The sequence below is a fragment of the Muscardinus avellanarius genome (genome assembly GCF_963383645.1).
Source record: "Muscardinus avellanarius genome assembly, chromosome: 18".
Taxonomy (NCBI): Eukaryota; Metazoa; Chordata; class Mammalia; order Rodentia; family Gliridae; genus Muscardinus; species Muscardinus avellanarius.
Window position 1 is genome coordinate 38,355,688 of NC_137804.1, and position 23,157 is coordinate 38,378,844.

At 54.6% G+C, this 23,157-nt stretch overlaps 2 protein-coding genes across 2 annotated transcripts; both read left to right on the forward strand.

Moving 5' to 3' along the window:
* Window positions 1-1,096: 1,096 nt before the first annotated feature.
* On the forward strand, window positions 1,097-5,480 carry MRI1 (methylthioribose-1-phosphate isomerase 1; the record flags this gene model as incomplete). Its single annotated transcript, XM_080715386.1, has 6 exons — window positions 1,097-1,228; window positions 1,296-1,534; window positions 3,350-3,525; window positions 3,635-3,811; window positions 3,894-4,118; window positions 5,326-5,480. The coding sequence occupies 6 exons, from the start codon at window positions 1,097-1,099 to the stop codon at window positions 5,478-5,480; spliced, it is 1,104 nt and encodes a 367-aa protein (XP_080571512.1).
* A 935-nt stretch (window positions 5,481-6,415) lies between these two features.
* Window positions 6,416-9,955, forward strand: LOC308276770 (leydig cell tumor 10 kDa protein homolog; the record flags this gene model as incomplete). The annotated part of the gene is made up of 3 exons (XM_080715611.1): window positions 6,416-6,512; window positions 6,582-6,637; window positions 9,744-9,955. The coding sequence occupies 3 exons, from the start codon at window positions 6,416-6,418 to the stop codon at window positions 9,879-9,881; spliced, it is 291 nt and encodes a 96-aa protein (XP_080571737.1). The 3' UTR covers window positions 9,882-9,955.
* Between the last annotated feature and the right edge of the window lie 13,202 nt (window positions 9,956-23,157).

The following is a 23,157-nucleotide window of genomic DNA, read 5'->3' on the forward strand; positions in this document are numbered from 1 at the left end:
CTCGCCTTCCCCCACTGTGCAGTTGTTATTTATTTGGTCCTGGTGAGGGTGTCTGTGCTTTATGGGACCCCAACACCCCCCATTAAAGCCCTGTTCTTTGCCCCTGCCTTGGGTTACTAGCCAGGCCGAGGGGCTGCCCTCCCCCACCCGACGGAGCTCAGCATGCTCTCAGTGATGCGGAGGCCACAGACATGGTCACCATGAGGAGGCTTTGCGGGAAGCCAGAGGCAGGCACACACAGTGCCTGGCGCCTGGCACAGCTGCAGGAGGGGTCCTTATTCTCAGCCAGGGGAGCTGACATGGAAGGCCCGCCACCTCCTGCTCAACCTCAAGGAAGGCCAAACTGACCCAGCACCTGGTGTCTGCGGCCACTGCCAGGGCCCAGCTGAAGGAATCTTTGTAAAGAGGAGCCAAGAACAGGCCAGGCCTGGCGACGCATGCCTATGAGCCCTCTACTTGAGAGGCTGAAACAGAAGGACTATAGATAGGCTTGGGGTAACCTCAGTAATGTAACAAGACCCTGTTTCAAAATAAAAAGGGCAGGGAATGTAGCTCAGAAGCAAAATGCCCCTGGGTTCAATCACCAGTACCAAAAGGAGAGAAAATTTAAAATCCCTGGTGAAGCTGAGATCCCGCCACATTGCAGATTTGCCCCTCAGAGATGTTTGGCGATGTGGTAATCCTAGTGCTGCGGCCACTTCCCAAGGGGATGGACAGGGCTCGGGGCAGGAATTGAGGTCCTGTCCACTCCCTGGAATCCCCAGTCTGAGGCTTGGTCTGCAGGATAGTTGCCTTGGGCGCTCCTCCTGGGTTTGGGGGTGCAGCTGTGATCCCGGAATTCGTCAGATGCAGTGCCGGGCCTGGTATCCAGCAGGTGTTACGTAAGTGGTGTCACTTCTGCGGCCCCAGGAGGCCCCTAAGTATACTTTGGGGCTCGTCTGGAGACCCGAGTGGGTAGGTTTGGCGGCAGAGACCGCCGGCCTCCGGAGTGGAGGGCGTGGGTCGGTGTGCGCGTGCGCGCGCCTCCTGCAGGCCCCGCCCCGCCCCGAGCGGCTCCGCCCCCCGCGGACCCCAGCCCGCACCTGGAGCGGCGGCCATGCAGCTGGAGGCGATTCGGTACTCGCGGGGGTCGCTGCAGATCCTCGACCAGCTGCTGCTGCCCCAGCAGAGCCGCTACGAGGCGGTGGCCTCGGTGCGCCAGGCCTGGGAGGCCATCCGCGCCATGAAGGTGCGCCGCGGCGGGCGGGGCGGGGCGGGCGCGGGCGCGGGGCTGACGCCGGCTCCCTCCCCTGCAGGTGCGGGGCGCGCCGGCCATCGCCCTGGTGGGCTGCCTGAGCCTCGCCGTGGAGCTGCAGGCGGGCGCCGGCGGGCCGGGCCTCGCCGCCCTGGTGGCCTTCGTGCGCGCCCAGCTGACCTTCCTGGTCACCGCCCGGCCCACCGCCGTCAACATGGCCCGGGCCGCGCGGGACCTGGCGGACGCCGCGGCCCGGGAGGCGGAGCGAGAGGGCGCCACGGAGGACGCGGTTCGGGACAGGTATGGGGCTTGGGCCTGGAGCTGCCCTGAGCAGAAGCTGATGGCCACGTTCTTACGCGGCTTGCAGTTGGGGAAACTGAGGCACGGCACGTATGAGCCCCATGTCCAGATTGCCACCGGCAGCGATGGGAGACGCAGGGCAGCTTGGCTCCAGGGGCCTGTGCTCAGTACCCGCCTCCTGTTTTGTTTTGGTACTGGGGATTGAACCCCCGGGCGTTCTCCGAGCTACACTCTGGCCTTATTTTACTTTTTTTTTTCTAACTTTGTAATTTTTATTTTTGGCAGAACTGAGCCTTGAACTCAGGGACATTCTACCTCCGAGCTACCCCCCCTAGCCCTATTTTTTATTCTTTATTTTGAATCAGGATCTCACAAAGTTGTTGAGAGCCTTGCTAAATTGCTGAGGCTGGCCTCCAACCTGCAATCCTTCTGCCTTAGCCTCCTAAATCCTGGAATTACAGGCGTGTGCCTCCACAGCAGGCTATGCTCAGACCTTGAACTGTGCAACGCCCAAACTCGCTCAGCCTTGTGTGCGCAAGAAGGCTGCCCTCTGGCGCTTTTTGCTTTTGAAGACTGTCCCTTACCACAGTCCCCCTTTCCCTCCCCTCCCTCCCTTCCCTTTGGCCACTTTTGCTCTCAAGGTTACTGGGAAGCACCAGCCCTGCTCCTGCCCCAGGGTCTGCCCTAGGCCAGGTAAAGCCCACCCACCCAGCTCTGGCTCCCGAGCCTCCCCAGTAGTTTTATCTGCTAGTCCTGTCTTTTTTTCTTTTTTCCCCCAGTACTGGGGATGGAACCCAGGGACATTTTACCTCCTGCCCTATTTTTTATTCTTTATTTGAAAACAGGGTTTCACTGAGTTGCAGAGGACCTCACTAAGTAGCTGAGGCTGTCCACAAACCACGATCCTCCAGTCTCAGCCTCCAGAATGCTGGGATTATAGACCAATGCTGGGGTTACAAGGGTGCACCACCACGTCAGGCTCTGTCCTTCATTTTATTATTTGTTCATCTGCCTCCAGCAACCTAGGGTCAGCGCCACAGCAGCAAGAGATGAGAGGTTTTCCTCTGATAGATGCTAGTTGAGAAGTGTTCTGCTAAGGGGTGGGAAGCCTAAGGACACAATGGAACACCCCTGGAGGCTGAAACTTGCTGGATCACAGGTTCAAGGCCAGCCTCAGCCACCTAGCAGACCCTGTTTCAAAAGAAAAAAATAAGCTGGGCATGGTGGTGCCCGCTTGTAATTCCAGCATTCAGGAGGTGGAAACTGTAGGATTGTGGATCTCGGACAGCCTCAGCTACTTGGCGAGGCCCTTAAAAACTCAGTGAGACCCTGTTTCAAAAAAATAGAAAGAATCCGGGCGTGGTGGCACACGCTTGTAATCCCAGCATCTGGGAGGCTGAGACCGGAAGATCGCGTTTCCCGGACAGCCTCAGCTACTTAGTGAGGCCCTCCGCAACTTAGTGAGACCCTGTTTCAAAATAAAGAATTAAAAAAGAAAAGAAAAAGTAAGGCTGGGCGTGGTGGCGTACACTTGTGATCTCAGCATTTGGAAGGCTGAGACACGAGGATCGCAGTTTGTGAACAGCATTGGCTACTTAGTGAGGCCCTTTGTAACTCAGTGAGATCTTGTTTCCAAATAAAATATAAAATAGGTCTGGGAGTGTAGCCCGGAGGTGGACTGCCCGTGTACCCATGGAGGAAACATTCAGACCTCACCACAAGGACAGGTTCTGGGGTTTCCCCAGACTAGTACTGGCAGACAGGAGAGGCTGGCCCGGGCCTGAGGCTGGTGCTGAGAGCCCCTGTCTGCACCAGGGTGATCTGCTATGCTGAGGCCATGCTGGAGAAAGACCTCAGGGACAACCAGAGCATTGGGGACCTGGGGGCCCGCCACCTCCTAGAGCGGGCAGCTCCCAGCGGGGGCAAGGTGACTGTCCTGACCCACTGTAACACCGGTGCTCTGGCCACCGCTGGCTACGGCACAGCCCTAGGTAAGCAGGTGTCCTGGGGCACGGGAGGGGTGGGACTGTGCTCCTGAGACAGCCATCCCAGCCCAGCCTTGCATCCCTAACACTGGACCGCCTGCCTCCACGTGCACAGGTGTGATACGTTCCCTGCACAAGCTGGGCCGCCTGGAGCACGCCTTCTGCACAGAGACCCGGCCCTACAACCAGGGAGCTCGGCTGACGGCCTTCGAGCTGGTGTACGAGCAGATCCCCGCCACCCTCATCGCCGACAGCATGGCGGCCGCAGCCATGGCCCACAAAGGCGTGTCAGGTTAGCGGGCCGGGCCAGATGGGCAGGCAGAACTCTCGTCATCGAGGACCAGTTTGGGTGACCCCCGGCTTCTCGCCCCCAGCCGTTGTCGTGGGAGCTGACCGCGTGGTCGCCAACGGCGACACAGCGAATAAGGTGGGAACCTACCAGCTGGCCATTGCCGCCAAGCACCATGGCATCCCCTTCTACGTGGCCGCCCCCAGCTCCTCCTGTGACCTCCGCCTGGGCACCGGCCAGGAGATCGTCATCGAGGAGCGCCCAGGCCGGGAGCTGACCGAAGTTAATGGAGTCAGGATCGCGGCACCGGGTAAGCTGTGGCTGGGCAAGGGGAAACCAGGCACCAGAGCCTCCCGGGGCCATGTTAACAATCCCTTGAGCAGATCCACCCGGGTCTTCTCACCTGACCAAGATGGAAGAATTTCCCTGGCCAGGTATCTATGCAGAAAAACTGAGAGCTGAGCCTGGGAGGCTGAGACAGGAGGATCACAGGTTTGAGGCCAGCCTCAGCAACTTGGCGAGACCCTATTTCAAAATGTAAAACAAAATAGGGCTAATGGTGCAGCCAGAGGTGGAATGCCCTTGGTTTCAATCCCTAACACCAAAGAAAAACTGAGCCGGGCATGGTGGCACATGCTTGTAATCCCAAAAGTTAGAAGGCTGAGATAGGATTGAAGGTTCGAGGACAGCCCCGTCCAGTAGAGAGACTCAGCCACCCAGCAACAGCAAGACTTTGTTTCCAAATTAAAACAGGGCTGGGGCCCTAGCTTGGAGGTCAGATGCTCCTGATTGAAGCCCAGTGTGAAAGGGAGGAAGGAAGGAAACCTGAGCCCAGATGGGGTGGGGTTCAGTGGCAGAGTTGGCCCGGCAAGCACATGCACAAGGCCCCAAGTTCCATCTCCAGCACTGCAAATAGAAAAAGACCGGAAGGAGGTGCCGCCATCAGCCGTGTGCAGCTGGGCCCTACGAAAACCCTGAGCTAGATTTTTTAGTCGTCTTTTTTTTTTTTTGGTAGTCTGAGGATGAACCCAGGGGCATTTGACCTCCGAGCTACACCCCCTGCCCTACTTTTTTATTCTTTTTATTTTGAAACCGGGTCTCACTGATTTGCAAAGGGCCTCACTAAGTAGCTGAGGCTGTCTGCGGTCTTCCTCCACCAGTCTCAGCCTCCCGGATGCTGGGATGCTGGGATTTCAAGTGTGCGCCACCACGCCCGGCTGAAAGAGATTCTGGAAGCAGGTGGTAGTGAGTTACTCAGGCTGGCTGTGAACCTGCGATCCTCTTGTCTCTGCCTCCCAAGTACTGGGATTGCAGGCGTGCACCATCGCCAGGTGTATGTGAGACTTGAAGCCTTCTCCAGCAGGGACAGTCCAGGTCTAACCTTGTCACTGGTTCAGTGTCTGTGTCTTGGTGCACTTTTGGGGTGAGGCCCTCCCAGGCCCGATTCTAGGAGCAGAGGCAGGTGACAGTTGCCGGAGGCTCCTGGAGCCGCGTCCTCACCTCCTCTCTCTCCCCAGGGATCGGGGTCTGGAATCCTGCCTTCGATGTCACCCCGCACGACCTCATCACTGGTGGTATCATCACGGAGCTGGGTGTCTTTGCTCCCGAAGAGCTGCGGGCAGCCCTGAGCGCTGCCAGTTCCCCAGGGCAAGGGCTGCTAAATGGACCCTAGATGTAACCAACTCATTTCTGCCCACCCTGCCCCCAACCCTCAGGTTTTATAATAAACTTCATGGATGACCGACCCCAAAGCTGACCTTTCTCCCCCAACCACACTCAGAGTAGGGAGCGCAGACAGGGCTACGCGTGGCTCTTAGGAGCCCACCCAGCAAGCTTGGTGTGGTAATACACACCTGTAATCCCAGTATTTGGGAGGCTGAGACTTCTCGAGGAGGATCACAGGTTCAAGGACAGCCTCTGAGGCCCTGTTTCAAAATAACTCAGCCCGGGCGTGGTGGCACACACTTGTAATCCCAGCATTCAGGATGCGGAGACCAGAGAATGAGCTCGCGGACAGCCTCAGCTACTTAGCAAGGCCCTTCACAACTCAGTGACACCTTGTTTCAAAAAATAAAATGAATGAAAAAAATAGGACCAGGGGTGTAGCTCAGCGCTAGAATGCCCCAGGTTCCAACCTCAGTACCACTAAAAAAAAAAAAAAAGCTCAGAATGACCCTGACTTCAATCCTTAGTACCTAAATAAGTGCCCAGCATCTGGAACTAAGCTACCCAGGTTCCAGTCCCAGCTCCTATTTCTCTACTGTGTGATCTTAGACAAATCATGTCACCTCTTTACCTTGGTGTCATTTATAAAATAGTGATACTACTAGTGCCTTCCTTTTGAGGTTGCTGTCAGGCTAGCACAAAAGTGACATGAAATAGTGTAACCTTTATAAAATACCTAAGTGCCCAGAAAATGTTCACATCAGTCGTTGCTGGAAGCCCTTGCAGAGTCCTAACGGAATCACCACCCCTGGCGCGCTGGCCCCTTCATGGCCACGCCGCACCCCGCGGGGCTCGCGCCCTCCCGCCCCGCTGTATCCCATGGTGCCCTGCGTCTTCCGGCTGCCTTGATCCTGGCCCCGCCCCTTCCGGCGCGCTCCGATCATGGCGCAGGGACAGCGCAAGTTTCAGGCGCAGAAGCCGGCGAAGAGCAAGACTGCCGCCGCGGCCTCGGAGCGGAGCCGCGGGCCGAGGAAAGGAGGTGAGGGGGGCCCGGGGCGGGGGGCGGCGGGCCTGGGGTCCGCGGCCTCACTGAGCGTCCCTCCCCCAGGCCGAGTCATCGCCCCGAAGAAGGCGCGCGTCGTGCAGCAGCAGAAGCTCAAGAAGGTGAGCGGGGCCTGGCCGTGGGGGCGGAGAGGGAGCGGGCGCCCCGCGGGCTGAGCCCTGGTGCCCCTCGTGGGCAGGGAAACGCACCCCTGTGGGAGGAGGCCTGGAGCACAGCAGTGCCCAGGACCGGCCAGCCACTCGGGGAGCGAATCAGACGGCTTTGCGAGAAAGTGCTCGGCATGCGCCTTCTACCTGGAAACTGCCCCCCGCGAGCGCGTCTCCCCGGCGTTGTAAGGATCGGTGTGATGGGGACAAGCTGGGTGCGGCGTCTGCACGGGCTGAGACAGGAGGATCACGGGTTCGAGGACAGGGTACTGTGGCCCTGTTTCCAAATGAAATATAAAAGGGGGGTCGAGCTCGGAGATAGAATGCCCCTGGGTTCAGCCTCCAGTCTCAAAAAACGAAAAGAAAACAAAACAAAACAATATAGGGCATCTGTAGAGAACAAGCAGGGCAAATTTAAACATTAGCGGCCTTAGCTGTCTTTTTTGGTACTGGGGATGGAACCCAGGGGCCTTCTACCTCCGGGCTACACTCCCAGACCTATTTTATATTTTATTTGGAAACAGGGTCTCTTAGGCCAGCTGAGGCTGGCTTCGAACCTGTGCGATCCTCTTGTCTCAGCCTCCCAAGTGCGGGGATTACACGTGTGCTCCACCATGCCTGGCTTTTTTTTTTTTTTTTAATGGTACTGGGGATGGAACCCGGGGCCATTCTACCTTCAAGCTACATCCTCGGCCCTATTTTTTTATTCTTTATTTTGAAACAGGGTCTCACTGAGTTGCAGATGACCTAAGTGGCTGAGGCTGGCCACAATCTCGGATCCTCCTGTCTCAGCCTCCCAAATGCTGGGATTACAAGTGTGCATCACCACGCCCGGCCCTGTCCTTAAGTTTTGAAACAGTCTCGCTAAATTGTGGAGGCTGGCCTTGAACCTGTGGTCCTCCTGTTTCAGCCTCCCAGGTACTGGGACTACCAGCAGGCACCACCACACCTGGCTTTTTGTGGTTATTTTCAAGTGCAGCTGTTGTGTTCAGGTAGATAGGGTTGAGCTCATGAAGTCAAAAGAGACTTCAGTGTGGTTTGGTTGAAGTCAGATGAAGATGTGAATTGCATTTTGCACTAACCAGCCCTGTGCTCTTCAGCAAATTATTTCTTGTCTCCAGAGCATCAGTTCTCTCAAAACTGGGTACCTCGCCCAGAGTGGTGCAGGCTTGTAATCCCAGCGGTTTGGAGGCTGAGACCGGAGAATAACAGGTTTGAGACCAGCCTCTCTGATTAGTGAGACTCTCTCAAAGAATAAGATGGGGCCAGGGGCATTGGGCGGAGGTAGAACGCTCCTGGATTCAATCCCCAGTACCACAGAAAAGGGAGGAAGGGGAGCCAGAGCCAGGTATGGTAGCACAGGACTCCTGTAATCCCAGTATGTAGAAGGACAAGACAGGAGGATGACAGGTTCCAGGTCAGCCTCAGCAATTTAGCGAGAACCTCGGCAACATAACAAGATCGTGTTTCAAAATAAAATGGCCTGCGGGTGTAGCTCAGAGGAAGAAGCCCCTGGGTTCAACTGCCAGTACCAAAAAAAGACGTTTGATGAGTGTTTGCCTGGCATATAAAAGGCCCTAAGTTCAGTCCCCAGACCTGCGAAGTAAAATAAAAACTGGAAGCCAGGTGTGGTGCACGCATGGAATCTCAGTACTTGGGGGGCTGAGACAGGAGGACTGCGGGTTTTCAGCCTGCCTCAACTACTTAGTGAGACCCTGTTTCAAAGTAAAGACTAAAAATTCGGGCTGGGGGCGTAGCTCAGAGGTAGAATACCCCTAGGTCCCTCCCCAGGACCAGGAAAAAAAAAAAAAAACTGGGTACATACCCAGTGTCCTGCTTGCTCCTGTGAGGTGGGGTCTCCTTGCTACTCCTAGTTCAGCATATCCAAAATAGTCCCCTTTCCCCCCGCCATGACCCTGCTGCAGTTGCATTTCGGGTGACTGCCCTTCCTGAGGCTGAGAATCCACGAGTCCCCTGATCTCTTTAGAACAGACCCAGAGTCTACCCGCTTCCACCCATGGCACCTCCCACCTGGACCTTTGTGGCCACCTCCTGCCTGCTTCCTGGCTCCCATACTCTGTGACCCCCAGGCAGCCAGGGGGCGCCTGTGAGCACCGCGGGTTGGAATCTGCCTTCCTCTACCCAGGACCCTCCATGGCTCCTGCCCAACCTCGGTTCCGCCGCCTCCCCATCTCCTTCCACCCAACCTTCCCCTGGTCCCCGCCAGCCTCCCTGGGCCTGAGCCACTCCTCTGAAACTCCACACTGACTGTTTCCTGTGCCAGATTCTTGCCCGGGTCCACGCCCTCCCTTCCTGCAGCCGGCTTCAGACAGGCCTTCCCTGTGTTGGCCCTCATCCCCGGTGTCCCCCAGAGCAGCACTCAGCCGCACCCACCAAGCGCTGGCCCTGCCAGGAGGGAGTCCCTGCACCCTGGCGCTTCCTGCTGTGTCCTGCACGGTTGAGCTCCTGGTGGTGGTCATGGTCCTTGGGACGCTGTCTCAGGGCAGGCAGTTGGGGAAAGTGATTCAGCTACTAGTTTGGGGCCCACATGGCTTGTGTCCAGACCCGCTGGTGGCTTTCTGCAGAGATGAGAGGGGTCAGAGGGGTCTGCCTGCCTACAGAGGCTTAGGGTGTGCAGGCTCCACATGGCTCAGGGACCCTCCTTGCTGCATGAGCCTGTTTCCCTGTCTATAAAACATGCAGCCAGGCATGGTGGCACACATTTGTAATCCCAGCATTTGGGAGGCTGAGACAGGAGGATCCATGGTTCAAGGCCAGCCTCGGCTACTACTTAGGCCCTTGTAACTAAGTGACACCCTGTTTCAAAACGAATAAATAGGGCTGGAGGTGTAGCTAGGAGGTAGAAAGCGCTGAGGTTCCATCCCCAGTACCGCAAAAATTTTAAAAATTTAAAAATAGGCAGGCCTGAGAACAGTTTTATGTATTCAGGCTCCAGAGAGCTTGGGGCAAGAGCAAGACCTGGGCCCAGGCCTGTGGGTGCAGGGAGACTGTGCAGCTGCCTCGCTCGCACCCATCTGACCACCCTGGGGTCGCCCTTCAGAACCTGGAGGTGGGGATCCGGAAGAAGATCGAGCACGACGTGGTGATGAAGGCCAGCTCCAGCCTGCCCAAGAAGCTGGCGCTGCTCAAGTCGCCAGGCAAGAAGAAGGGGGCGGCCGCCTCCAAAACGCCCTCCTAAAGCCCTGGCCGCTGCCCTTCGCCACACTGGACCGCAGGGTGGGGAGGAGAACCTGGCACCCAGCAGGGGACCCACAGACCACAGGCGAGCCAGCCTTCGAGGGCTGTGCCTGGCTGCCTCTGTCCCTCCCTGGCCCTGTCTCCACCTCTTGAAGCTGGAGCAATAAACCTGGCTTTGTCGTCCCTCCTGCCGTCCTGCGTGGCTCTGAACAGCTGCGTCCTGGGCCTGGTGACCCCCTCTCCACGCCCCAGAGGGCTGTGCTGCTGTATCTCCCGCCGGAGCTGGAGCCCCGGGGAAGAATTTCCTCCCAGACCCTGGGTGACTCAGTGCTTCCCTGCAGAACACTGCCTACAGGCTGGGCCTCCTGGTCCTTCCCACAGGTCACCCAGCCGGAGGATGCCCAGGGTCGGTTGTGCCACTGATGTCCTAAGCCAGGACTCAAGGCCCGAGCCCCATTCCTTCTCACCAGACCACAGCTCCCTCCCATCTCCAGTCACCTTGGCCTCCCCCATCTCTAACCTGGAGCCTGGGGATGCTGCGCTGGACAGGGCCTGTGAGGTCTGCAGGGACACACACCTGTGATCCCAGTACTTGGGAGGCTGAGACAGGAGGATCACAGGTTCACAGCCAGCCTCTGCAACTTAGTGAGACCCTCTTAAAAAAGAAAAAATTAGGGCTGGAGGTGTAGCTGAGTTAGAATGCCCCTGGATTCAGTCTCTAGTTCTGAGAAATAAAACTAGAGAACTCTTGGGCAGGTCTTTAGTAAGCTCACTGTAGAATTGACCTGTGCTGTGGTTTGAGTATAGGCAACATCCCCGGAGGTCTGTGTTGCAGACTTAGCCCCCAGGGTGACGCTGTGGGGGGTCGTGGGTTCCCCCTGCTTCCTGTCTGTCTGACACGTGACCCTTCCCTGGTGCCCTCACTAGAGATGAGCAGGGAGGCCGCCTGACCTTGGACTGAAACTTAGAACCATGAGCTCAATAAACCTTTTTAAAATAAACAATCTGTCTCGAGTGTTCTGTTGTAGTAACACAGAGCTCACCAATATACCCTCTAGCCCTGGAGTTCCGGGTATAATCCCCAGTACCACAAAAAAACCTGATTCAAGGCCGGGCGTGGGGCACATGCTTGCGATCCCAGCATTCGGGAGGCTGCGACTAGAGGACCAGGGCTCACAGACAGCCTCAGCTACTTAGTGAAGAAGCCCTCCTCAACTTAGACCCTGTTTCAAATAAAAAGAATAAGAAATAGGGCAGGGGATGTAGCTTGAAGGTAGAATGCCCCTGGGTTCCATCCCCAGACCCGCAAAAAAAAAAAAAAAAAACTTCATTCGTACAATGGAATATTTGGCCGTAAAAAATGAATGACCCATTTGGGTGTGGTGGCACACACTGGTAATCCAAACCTTTGGGAGGCTGAGATGGGAGCATTACAGGTTCATGACCAGCCTCAGCAACTTAGACCCTGTTTCAAAGTAAAGAATAAAAAATAGGGCTGGGAGCAGGGCATGGTGGTGCACGCTTATAATCCCAGTACTTGGGAAGCTGAGACAGGAGGTTCGTGCAGGTTCAAAGCCAGCCTCAGCAGCTTAAGGCTCAGTAACTTAGTGAGACCCTGTTTTCACACAAGATACAGGTCTGGGAGTGTAGCCCAGGTACTGGGTTCCATCCCAGTACCCCAAAAAAAAAAAAAATAGAGGCTGGAGGTGTAGCTCAGAGGTAACCCCTGATTCCATCCCCAGTACTGCAAAAAAAATAAACACTCTTTCCAGAAAACATGACGAAAGAAAGAAGCCAGACACAGAAGGTCACACACCAGAAAAAGGCAAATTCTGTAGACATAAAGATTGAGTGTTGTAGGCGGGTGCGGGGCTGCACCTGCAGCGCCAGTAACCCTGAGGCTGCGATGGGGATTGAGGCCAGCTCCAGCGATTTGGCAAGACCAACAAAAAGACTTGACTTTTTGTTGGTTTTTGGTGTTGTGTGTGTGTGTGTGTGTGTGTGTGTGTGTGTGTGTGTGTTAGTTACTGGAGACTGGACCCAGAGGTGTTCCACCTTCGAGCTGTACCTCCAGCCCAATTTTATTTATTATTTGGAACAGTCTCCCTGGATTGGCAAGTCTCACTATTTGCTGAGGCTGTCCTCAAACCTGCGGCCCCCGTCTCAGCCACCATGCCAGACTGAGACTGTGTAAAAGTAAACAGAAGCTGGGGTCCTTGGCCTCTGGCAGAGAGAATTTCAGCTTGTGCTAGTAGACATAGAGGTTTATTTAGGAAAAGTGGGGGCTACACATTGAAGGGAGAATGCGGGCCATCTCAAGGAGGGAGTGCCTTGGGCCCCACAGTTCTCTTTGGGGTGGGGGTCTGGAGCGCCTCAGAATCCTCAGTGGGTGGTGGCTAGGTGGCTTCTGAGCTTGCCCAAGAGTCAGAACTTCTTAGGGATCCTTTGTTCACCAAGCATCTCAGGAACCTTGGGTTTATTTATTTGTTCCTTTGATTGATTGATTGGTTGATTGATTGATTTGCATTACTGTGATTTGAATCCAGGAGCATTCTACTACTTCCAGGCTACACCCTGAGCCCTATTTTTTTATTTTTTATTTTGAAACAAGGTCTCACTAAGTTGTGGAGGCCTCACTAAGTAGCTGAGGCTGGCCACAAACCGCGATCCTCCTCTCTCAGCCTCCCCAGTACTGGCACCACTCCTGGCATTAAGTTTCTAGATTTTAAAACTCCAGTTACAGCTGGATATGGTAACCTGTGCCTGTCATCTCAGTGCTTGGCAGGCTGAGACAGGAGGATCGCAGGTTCAAGGCCAGCCTCAGCAAGCAGTGAGACTCATCAACCTAGTGAAACCTGTTTCAAACTAAAAATAAGGCTGAGGGTGTAGTGTGGAGGTAGATGGCTCTGGGTTCAATCCCAAGTGCCCCCCCCAAACACACACACACACAGCGTGTCCTCTCCAAAGCCATGGCTTCTCCTCCCTTGCCGGCTTGTCCCCTTTCTACCTATTTTAATCCTCCCATTCTGCCTGAGCCGGGGGCCACCCTTGAGCCTCGGCAGGCAGCGCTCAGCGGCTGGTCCTGGGGTGGCTCCTTTGCCACAAACCTTGCGCTAAGCTCTGATCTAGGCGGAGCTGAGAACTGCCCGCCTGGTGAGGTCAGAGGATGAGGAGGGCACCCACCCTGCACCCGGCGCCCGCCCTCCCGGGTGTCGCCTCTGAGCAGCCTCCTGCCCGGGAGGGCCCCTGGCGGTTGTGCCCTTCCTGGGCGCCCTGCCTGCGAAGCCAGCGCCGGCCTGCGCCTGCAGCTCCCGCCTGGCTCCGCTCTCTCCCTCCCCACTTTGCAACCCAGGTCTCTGCCGAGTTCTCTGCTGCCTCGGAAGCACCTGGACCTGAGCGCAGCAGGTGCCCGGGAAGAACAGGCGCTGGAGAGAGAGAGGGAAGCAGGGAGAAAGGGAGGAATGGTTTCTTCCTTCTGCAAGGAAGATCTGTCTCCATGAGCGGGCTGTGAGCATTTCCATGGCTCACTGAGCCCATTGTCTGCAAACAGCACGCCCTTGGTGGGACCTACTCAGTCATTGTCTTTGCTCTACTTTACAACTTCAGAGTGAATCGTAAGCCTCAGAGAGACGCAGAATAACTCTTAGCAATACAAAGTCACTTGCCTACACGGGGCAAACGCCATCTTGCCCTGCAGAGCCTTGGTTGGCCTCACGGCCCCCTGGTCACACAAATACTCTTGATCTGAAAAAGCAGCTATTTTCAGACCCTGTGGGACCACGCATCACATCCAGCCGGCCCAGGAGATGAAGTCAAACCTTTCCCACCTCTAGTCAGCACTTGCTGAGACTAGAGGGTCACAGGGTTTTTGTTTGGTTTGTTTATTTGTTTGTTTGTTTGTTTTGCGGTACCGGGGATGGAACCCAGGGGCATTCTACCTCTGAGCTACACCCATTTTTTTATTCCTTATTTTGAAACAGGGTCTCACTGAGTTGCAGAGGGCCTCACTAAGTAGCTGAGGCTGTCCGCGAACCGGGATCCTCCGGTCTCTGCCTCCCGAATGCTGGGATGACAAGCGTGCCCACCGCGCCCTTCAGGATCACAGGTTTGAGGCCAGCATCAGCAACGCAGCAAGACCCTCTGCAACTTAGTGAGACCCTTTTTAAAAATAAGCCGGGCGTGGTGCCGCACGCTTGTCATCCCCGCGCTTGGGAGGCGGAGACAGGAGGATCGCGCAGGTTCGAAGCCAGCTGTGCTGGCTTAAGAGACCCTGTTTCCAAATAAAAATATAAAATAGGTCTGGGAGTGTAGCCCGGAGGTAGAAGGGCTTCCAGGAACCCCAGTACCACCACCAAAAAAAAAAAAAAGAAAAAGAAATTTAAATACACTTGTAATCCCAGCATTTGAGAGGTTGAGACAAGAGGATCGCCATTCGCGGCCGGCCTCAGCTATTTAGTGAGGCCCTCTGCAACTCAGTGAGATCCTGTTTCAAATAAATCAGAAATAAAAAATAGGGCTGGGGGGATAGCTCAGAGGTAGAATGCCCCTGGGTTCTATCCCTAGTTCTGCCAAAAAAAAGTAAATAAATAAAAATAAAATAGGTCTGGGGGGATAGCTCAGAGGTAGAAGACCCCTGGCTTCAATCCCTAGTACCAAAAAAATGAAGAAAAAGTTTTATTTATTTATCTTGGTGGTCCTGGGGTGGAACCCAGGGGCTTTTCTACCTCTGGGCTATACTCCCAGACGTACTTTATACTTTATTTGGAAACAGGTTCTCACTAAGTTGCTGAGAACCTCGCTCAGTAGCTGAGGCTGGCTTCGAACCTGTGCGATCCTCCTGTCTCAGCCTCCCAAGCGCAGGGATTACAAGCGTGCGCCACCACGCCCGGCTCCTATTTTATTTTTACTTTTTTGGCACAAGGGATTAAACACAAGGGCCTTCTGCCTCTGAGCTACACTCCAGCCCTATTTCTCCTCCTCCTCCTCCTCCTCCTCCTCCTCCTCCTCCTCCTCCTCCTCCTCCTCCTCCTCCTTTTTTCAGAACTGGGGATGGAACCCAGGCACATTCTAACTCTCAGCTACACCCCCAGCCCTATTTTTTATTTGGAAACAGGGTCTCACTGAGTTGCAGGGCCTCACTAAGCAGCTGCGGCTGGCTGCAAATCGGCTTTCTTGGCCTCTTAAGAACTGGGATTACATAAGTATGCCACTACGCCTGGCTCCCCCAGTCCAATTTTAAATTTTATTTGGAAACAAGGTCTTACTAAGTTGCTGAGACTGGCTTCAAACCTACTGTCCTACTGTCGTAGCATTTTACATTTTACACCTGGAATTACAGGTGTGCACCACCATACCCTGCCTTTTTTTTTTTTTTTTTGGTACTGGGTTTTGTGGGCTTTTCTACCTTTGAGTTACACCCCCAGCCCTATTTTTTTTTTATTCTTTAAATAAAGAATAATCCGCGAACCTGGATCCTCCTGTTTCAGCCTCCCAAGTACAAGAGTGCCCCACCACCATGCCTCACTTTTTTCTTTATTTTGAAACAGTCTCACTAAGTTGCCAAAGGCCTCATTAAGTAGTTGAGGCTGGCCTTGAACCTGTCATCCTCCTGTATCAGCTTCCAAGTACTGGGATTGAAAACATACCCAGCTATTCTTTATTTTGAAACACAGTCTCACTAAACTGCAGAAGTCCTCATTAATTAGTTGAGGCTGGCCTCAAACCTGTGATCCTCCTGTCTCAGCCTTCCAAGTACTGGGATCACACCCGGCTCAGTACTGGGGTTTGAACTCAGTTGCACTCTACTTCTGAGCTATATCCCCAGCTAATTTCTTCTTTCTTTCTTCCTTTCTTCTTTTTTATACTGGGGATGGAACCCAGGGGCATTCTACCTCCGAGCTACACCCCCTGCCCTATTTTACAGGGTCTCACTAAGTTGCGGAGGGCCTCGCTAAGTAGCCGAGGCTGGCCGCAAACCCCGATTCTCTGGTCTCTGCCTGCCAAATGCTGGGATTACAAGCGTGCCCACCACGCCGGGCTTGTCCTTTACTTTGAAAGGGTCTCACTGAGTTGCGGAGGGCCTCACTAAGTAGCCAAGGCTGTCCACGAGCCCCGATCCTCCGGCCTCAGCCTCCCGGGCACTGGACGTGGGGCATGCGCCGCCAGGCCCGGCTGGAGGGTTGCTGGCTTTGAAAACCCCGTTAGCCTTTCCATCTGGAATCTGAAAGGTCAGAGCCACAACAGGCCGGCTCCAGTGCCAGCTGGCACCTACCCCGGCCACCAGGCGGCGCCTCGGACCTGGGCCAAGGCCGCCCGGGCGCGCCGGCTCCTTTTGTGTGACGCCAGCCCCGGCTCAGGCGCCTGGGCCCCGGGGTCTGGAGCACCACCTGCCCGGCTTCTCCTTCATCGAGCCCCCGGCCTCCCAGACGGCCCGTCTATGGACGACCTGTCCTCCCATGTCGGCCCTCCCACGGCACAGCCCACCCCTGGCTCTGAAGCCAAGAGCCCTGGGCTCAGAGAACCCCACACCTCGAGTTTTCCGCCGGGTTCTGCCGCCCCTGGCTGTGTGGCCCCCAGGCCACCTCCCCCTCCGAGCCTGGCCTCGCACCTGCTCCTGAGCATCCTGCGCTCCCAGCCCGCGCCCTCAGTGCAGGGCCCGACCCCCAGCTGATCCTGGGCGCCTCCCCTCAGCCCAGGCCTCCCCGCAGTGCCTGGCTCAGCCCTGACCCGGCGCCCAGGGACTTGGGTTTCAAAAAGAAAAGAAATGTAGGGGAAGCTCGCCAGCTGGGCCGGCTGGAGGGGCTGCTTCCCCCCGCCAGGAAGCAGCGAAACTGCCGGGGCTGGTTCCTGGCCCGGTCGAGAGGGACAGGGCTGCTGGGGTCGGTGGGCAGGAAGGGAGCCACCTTTGGGGAAGAGCAGGGGGAGGATTGCTGGAGCCAGGGCGAGTCCCCTCCCTCAGCTAAGCCTCCAGGGCAGCCCGAATTCCCCAGCGAGAGAGGACACGTGGGTTTGGGGTCAGGAACTACAAATGCCGAGACAGTGAGCTCACAGCAGGCGGGAGGGGTAAACGTGGCTTCCATTTCCCCGAAGCCTGAGCGAGCTGGCTCCAGGGAGAGAGGAGGGTGCAAGTGGCTGGGACCGCCCCCCCCCCTTCTAAAAGTACCGCTAGGAAGAGGGCAGATGGAGTTAGCCGAGACGCTTCACCCTGAGGACCCCACCCCGGCTTCCAGGGCCCTTCTGACTTCCCAGCTCTCCCAGGGTCACTGTGTGGCTTTGGGCAGCTTCCAACCCTCTCTGGGCCTCGTTCCCCTCACCTATAAAATGAGGGGTTCAGTAGGGTGTGGCGGTGAACGCCTATAATTCCAGTACCTCGGAGGCTGACACAGGAGGATTGCGGGCTCCAGGACAGCCTCAGCAACTGGGCAAAGCTCTCAGCAACTTAGAGAAACCCTGTTTCAAAATAAATAAAATAGGAGCCAGGCGTGGTGGCGCACACTTGTAATCCCAGCATTCGGGAGGCTGAGACCAGAGGATCACGGTTCATGGACAGCCTCAGCTACTTGGTGAGGCCTCTGCAACTCAGTGAGACCCTGTTTCAAAATAAATAAAATAGGGCTGAGGGTGTAGTTTAGAGGCAGAATACCTCAAGGTTCAATCCCTGGTACAAAGAAAGAGGTGATCAGAGCCTATGATCCCGTTTCCCACATCCCCAGCTCCAGCTGGAGACTAGTGGATATCTCTCTCTCTCTCTCTCTCTCTCTCTCTCTCTCTCTCTCTCTCTCTCTCTCTCTCTCCTCTCTCTCTGTACCAGGGATTGCACCCAGGGACATTCCACTTCTGAGCCACACCCCCAGTCCGTTCTTACTTTTTTACTCATTTTTTAATTTGTGGTTCTGAGGATGGAATCCTGGGCCATTCTATCCCTGAGCCACAACCCCAGTCCTATTTTTTTTTTTTTTTTTTTGAAACAGGGTCTCGCTAGGTTGATGAGAGTATCAGTACTTGCTGAGGCTGTCTTCAAACCTGCGACCCTCCTGTCTTAGCCTCCCAAGGACTGATATTACAAACTCAGCTATTTTTTATTTTATTTATTTGCTTTTCTTGTGCTAAGAATTGAACCCAGAGGCAGCCTACCTTCAAGCTAAACCCCTAGCTTAATTTTACTTGGAAACAGGGTCTCACTTGGTTGCTGGGAGTCTCAGTACTTGCTGAGGCTGTCCTCAAACCTGCGATCCTCCTGACCCAGCCTCCCGAGGGGGGAGATTAAATGCATGCGCCAGGGTGCCTGGCTTCGTGTGGACTTCCATGCCTTGGTTTTCTCATCTGCGAGGTAGGGGTCACGTTGTACTTATATCTTTTATCTCTTATTAGAGAATGCAGCAAAGCCTCCTCACCCTGCGACACCCCTTCTTTGATTTCCTTACACCCAGGTAGTGGCTGACACTGACATCCGTGGTCACTGAGCCTCGAAGGTCACCCTCTGAAGCCCGGCCCGGGCACGAACATGCCCTCAGCCGGGACAGCTGAGGACCAGAGGCCGAGCAGCCGGGGCCCAGCAGCCCCTGGCACCTGTGTTCAAGGGAAACAGCCATCCCACCCCCTCGGTAGCCTTCGGTCAGTCCTTGCTTCACATCCTCGGGAGGAAGACCTGGCTGCAGGTGGTGCCCAGGGCCTAGCGCTTGCCTAGCACACGGGAGGCCCTGACTTCCGGCCCCAGCACCTCAACAACAACGTCTCTATAATAACCTGGACTCCCACGGGCGGCCTCAGGCAAGCAGCTCCCCTCTCCCGGCCTCAGTTTCCTTGTCTGAGAAAGGGAGGCGACGCTCCTGGCCGGGCAGCACTCTTGGAAGGGCTTCACCTCGATGGCACAGCTGGCTGTCAGTCGGCGCCTTCAGGTCCACAGACCAAAACAGCCTTTCTGTGGTGGCCAAGGCTCCAGACCACCTACCGCCACAGAAACAGGCAGCCACGCGTGCCTGTGCCCTCCCGAGAGGCGAGGAAGCGGAAAGGTGAGCCCGCACGGAGGAGTTGAAGGGCACTGGGGACGGCACCGGGCACCCTGTGCCTGGATGCACCCAGCCCTTCTTTTTTTTTTTTTTTTTTTTTTTTCAGTACTGGGGATGGATGGAGGTCAGGGACATTCTACTCCAACTTACACGCCTAGCCCTTTTTTTTTTTTTTTTTTTTTGCGGGTCTGGGGATGGAACCCAGGGGCATTCGACCTCCAAGCTACACCCCCTACCCTAGTTTTTATTCTTTATTTTGAAACCGGGTCTCACTGAGTTGCAGAGGGCCTCACTGAGTAGCTGAGGCTGTCTGCGAACCGCGATCCTAAGGTCTCAGCCTCCCGAATGCTGGGATTACAAGCGTGCGCCACCATGCCCGGCTAGCCCTTTTTTTTAGTCTTTTTCATTTTGAAACAGGGTCTCACTGAATTGCAAAGGGCCTTCCTAAGTAGCTGAGGCTGTCCTTGAACCACAATTCTCCCGTTGTCTCAGCTCTTCAAATGCTGAGATTACAAGCGTGCGTCACCATGCCCGGCTCCCCCCCAGCCGTGTGTGTGTGTGTGTGTGTGTGTGTGTGTGTGTGTGTGTGTGTGTGTGTTACCCAAGGGCATTCTACCTCTGAGCTATACCCAGCCCTATTTTTTTTTAATTCTTTATTCTGAAACAGGGTCTCATTGTGTTGCAGAGGGCTTCACTAAGTAGTTGAGGGTGTCTGTAAACCAGGAGCCTCCTGCCTCAGCCTCCCAAGTGCTGGGATTACAAGCGCAACCCAGGGACATTCTACCTCTGAGTTATAGCACCAGTCCTATTTATTTTATTTTTATATTTATTTATTTATTTATTTTTTATTTATTATTTTTGGTGGTGCTGGGGATGGAACCCAGGGGCCTTTTTACCTCCAGGCTATACTCCCAGACCTATTTTATATTTTTTATTTGGAAACAGGGTCTCTTTTTTTTTTTTTTTTTTTTGCGGGTCTGGGGGTGGAACCCTGGGGCATTCAACCTCCAATCTACACCCCCTGCCCTATTTTTTATTCTTTATTTTGAAACCGGGTCTCACTGAGTTGCAGAGGCCTAAGTAGCTGAGGCTGTCCATGAACCCCGATCCTCCAGGTCTCAGCCTACTGAATGCTGGGATTACAAGCGTGCGCCACCACGCTCGGGTGGAAACAGGGTCTCTTAAGACAGTGGAAGCTGGCTTTGAACCTGCGCCATACTCCTGTCTCAGCCTCCCAAGCACGGGGATTACAAGCGTGCGCCACCACACCCGGCTTTTTATTTTTTTTTTTTGGTGGTACTGGGGTTCCTGGAAGCCCTTCTACCTCCGGGCTACACTCCCAGACCTATTTTTACATTTTTATTTGGAAACGGGGTCTCCTAAGCCAGCACGCATGGCTGGCTTCGAACCTGCGCGATCCTCCTGTCTCTGCCTCCCAAGCGCGGGGATGACAAGCGTGCGCCACCACGCCCGGCCACGCCCGGCTTTTATTTGTATTTTTATTTTGGTGGGGGCCTTCTACCTCCGGGCAACACTCCCAGACCTATTTTATATTTTCATTTGGAAACAGGGTCTCATTAAGTTGTTAAAAGCCTCACTAAGTAGCTAAGACTGGCTTTGAACCTCTACAATTCTCCGGTCTCAGCCTCCCAAATACTGAGATTATAAGCACTAAAATATTCCTAATGAAATATTTCACCACCTTCCCCTTCCCCAAGTCTTTGAACCCAGTGTATTGCACACTCGATTTGAGCCAGGCCCATTTCCAAGGCTCAAAGACCTGTCATAAACTTGGTATGGTGGTGCAAGCCTGTAATCCCAGCACTTTGGAGGCTGAGAAAGGAGGATTGCATGTTGAAGGCCAGCCTCAGCCACTTAGTGAGACCCTATTTCCATATAAAAAAATAAAAAGGAACCGGACGTGGTGGCGCACGCTTGTAACCCCAGCATTCGGGAGGCAGAGACAGGAGGATCGCGGTTCGTGGACAGCCTCAGCTACTTAGTGAGGCCCTCTGCAACTCAGTGAGACCCGGTTTCAAAATAAAGAATAAAAAATAGGGCTGGGAGTGTACCTCAGAGGTAGAATACCACACACACAAAGGAAAAAATAAAAAGGAGCCTGGTGTGGTGTGCACGCTGGTAATCCCAGTACTTGGGAGGCTGAGACAGGAGGATCGCAGGTTCAAGGTCAGCCTCAGCAAGTAGTGAGGCTCTCAGCAACCTAGCAAGACCCCATTTATTTATTTATTTATTTATTCATTCATTTATTTATTTTGCGGGTCTCAGGATGGGACCCAGGGGCATTCGACCTCCGAGCTACATCCCCACCCTATTTTTTATTCTTTATTTTGAAACAGGATCTCACTAAATTGAGGAGGGCCTCACTAAGTAGCTGAGGCTGTCTACGAACCGCGATCCTCCGGTCTCAGCCTTCTGAATGCTGGGATTACAAGCGTGCGCCACCACGCCCTCTGCAAGACCCTATTTAAAAAGAAAAAAAAGGATGGGGGGTTGTAGCTTGGGCGTAGAATGCCCCTGGGTTCCACCCCAGTACCACATAAACACAGAAAAAAGGTTCATTCAGTTGGGACAGGGTGGCCACACCTGTCATTCCAGTGACTCCGGAGGCCAAGGCAGGACCACAGGTTTGAAACCAGTGTAGGCAACTTAAGGAGACCCTCTTTTAAAATAAAAAATAAAATCAATAAAACAAAGCCAGGCATGGTGGCACACGCTTGTAATCCCGGCATTTTGGGAGGCTGAGACTGGAGGATCGCAGTTCTCCAACAGCCTCAGCTACTTAGTGAGGCCCTTTGCAACTCAGTGAGACCCTATTTCAAAATAAAGAAAAAAACATAGGGCTGGGCGAGTAGCTCAGATGTAGAATGCCTCTGAGTTCCATCCCCAGTACCAAAAAGAAAAAAAGGGGGGGTGGGCTGGAGGCTGGGGATTTAACTCAGAGAAAGAATGTCCCTGGGTCCATCCCCAGCGCTGCAAAAGACATAAACAAACAAACAGGCCTGGGATGTGGCTCAGTGGCAGAGAACTCCTGGGCTCAATCCCCAGTACTGACAGAACAAGTTACAGATTAAGCGCCTACTGAATACCAAGTGCTTTTAGCAGTCCACCTGTCAAACTCCTGCCTCCTGGGGCTTGTAGTCCAGAGACAGATAGAAATTAGACAGCTGGAGGAGTCAGTAAGTAGTGATATGGGAGAGCGGAGTGAGGACGAGACAGGGCCATGGGTGGGAAGGACCAGTCCAGGAGGATGGTCAGAGAAGTCAGGGAATGACCAGAGGGAGAGGCTTTAACTTGTACTAAGTCGCTTGGGGAGTGCCTAGCTCAAAGCCCAAGGAATGGGCTATGGATCCCCTACTTGAGATCGAGTTTTGTTTTGTTTTGCGGTACTGGGGATGGAACCGAGGGACATTCTACCTCCGAGCTACACCCTCAGCCCTATTTATTATCCTTTATTTTTATTTTATTTACTTTTTTTTTTTTTTTTTGGTGGTACTGGGGTTCCTGGAAGCCCTTCTTCCTCCGGGCTACACTCCCAGACCTATTTTATATTTTTGAAACAGGGTCTCTTACGCCAGCGCGGCTGGCTTCGAACCTGCGCGATCCTCCTGTCTCCGCCTCCCAAGCGCGGGGATTACGTGCGCCACCACGCCCGGCTATTTTATTTCCTTTTTTTTTTTTTTTTTTTTTTGAGGGTCTGGGGATGGAACCCAGGGGCACTTGACCTCCAAGCTACACCCCCTGCCCTATTTTTTATTCTTTGTGTGTGGTGCTGGGGGTGGAACCCAGGGACCTTCTACCTTCGGGCTACACTCCCAGACCTATTTAATTTTTCATTTGGCAACAGGGTCTCACTAAGTTGCTGAGAGCCTCACTTAAGTAGCTGAGGCTGGCTTCGAACCCGTGCGATCCTCCTGTCTCAGGCTCCCAAGCGCGGGATTACAAACGTGCCCACCACGCCCGGCTCTTACTCTTTATTGTGAAGCCGAGTCTCACTGAGTCGCAGAGGCCTCACTAAGTAGCGGAGGCTGTCCGCGAACCGCGGTCCTCCGGTCCCAGCCTCCCGAGTGCTGGGATGGCAAGCGTGCGCCACCACGCCCGGCTGGAGCTCTATTTTTGGCAAGAGGATCTGCGGCGCCCCTGAGCTCTACGAGGAAGGCCGAGACCCCCGGTCCCTTCCCCAGGCATCAGACGTGCCCCGCGCTCCAGAGAAGTGAGCGACTTTTCTCGGGCCACACAGCCCAGCGGGAG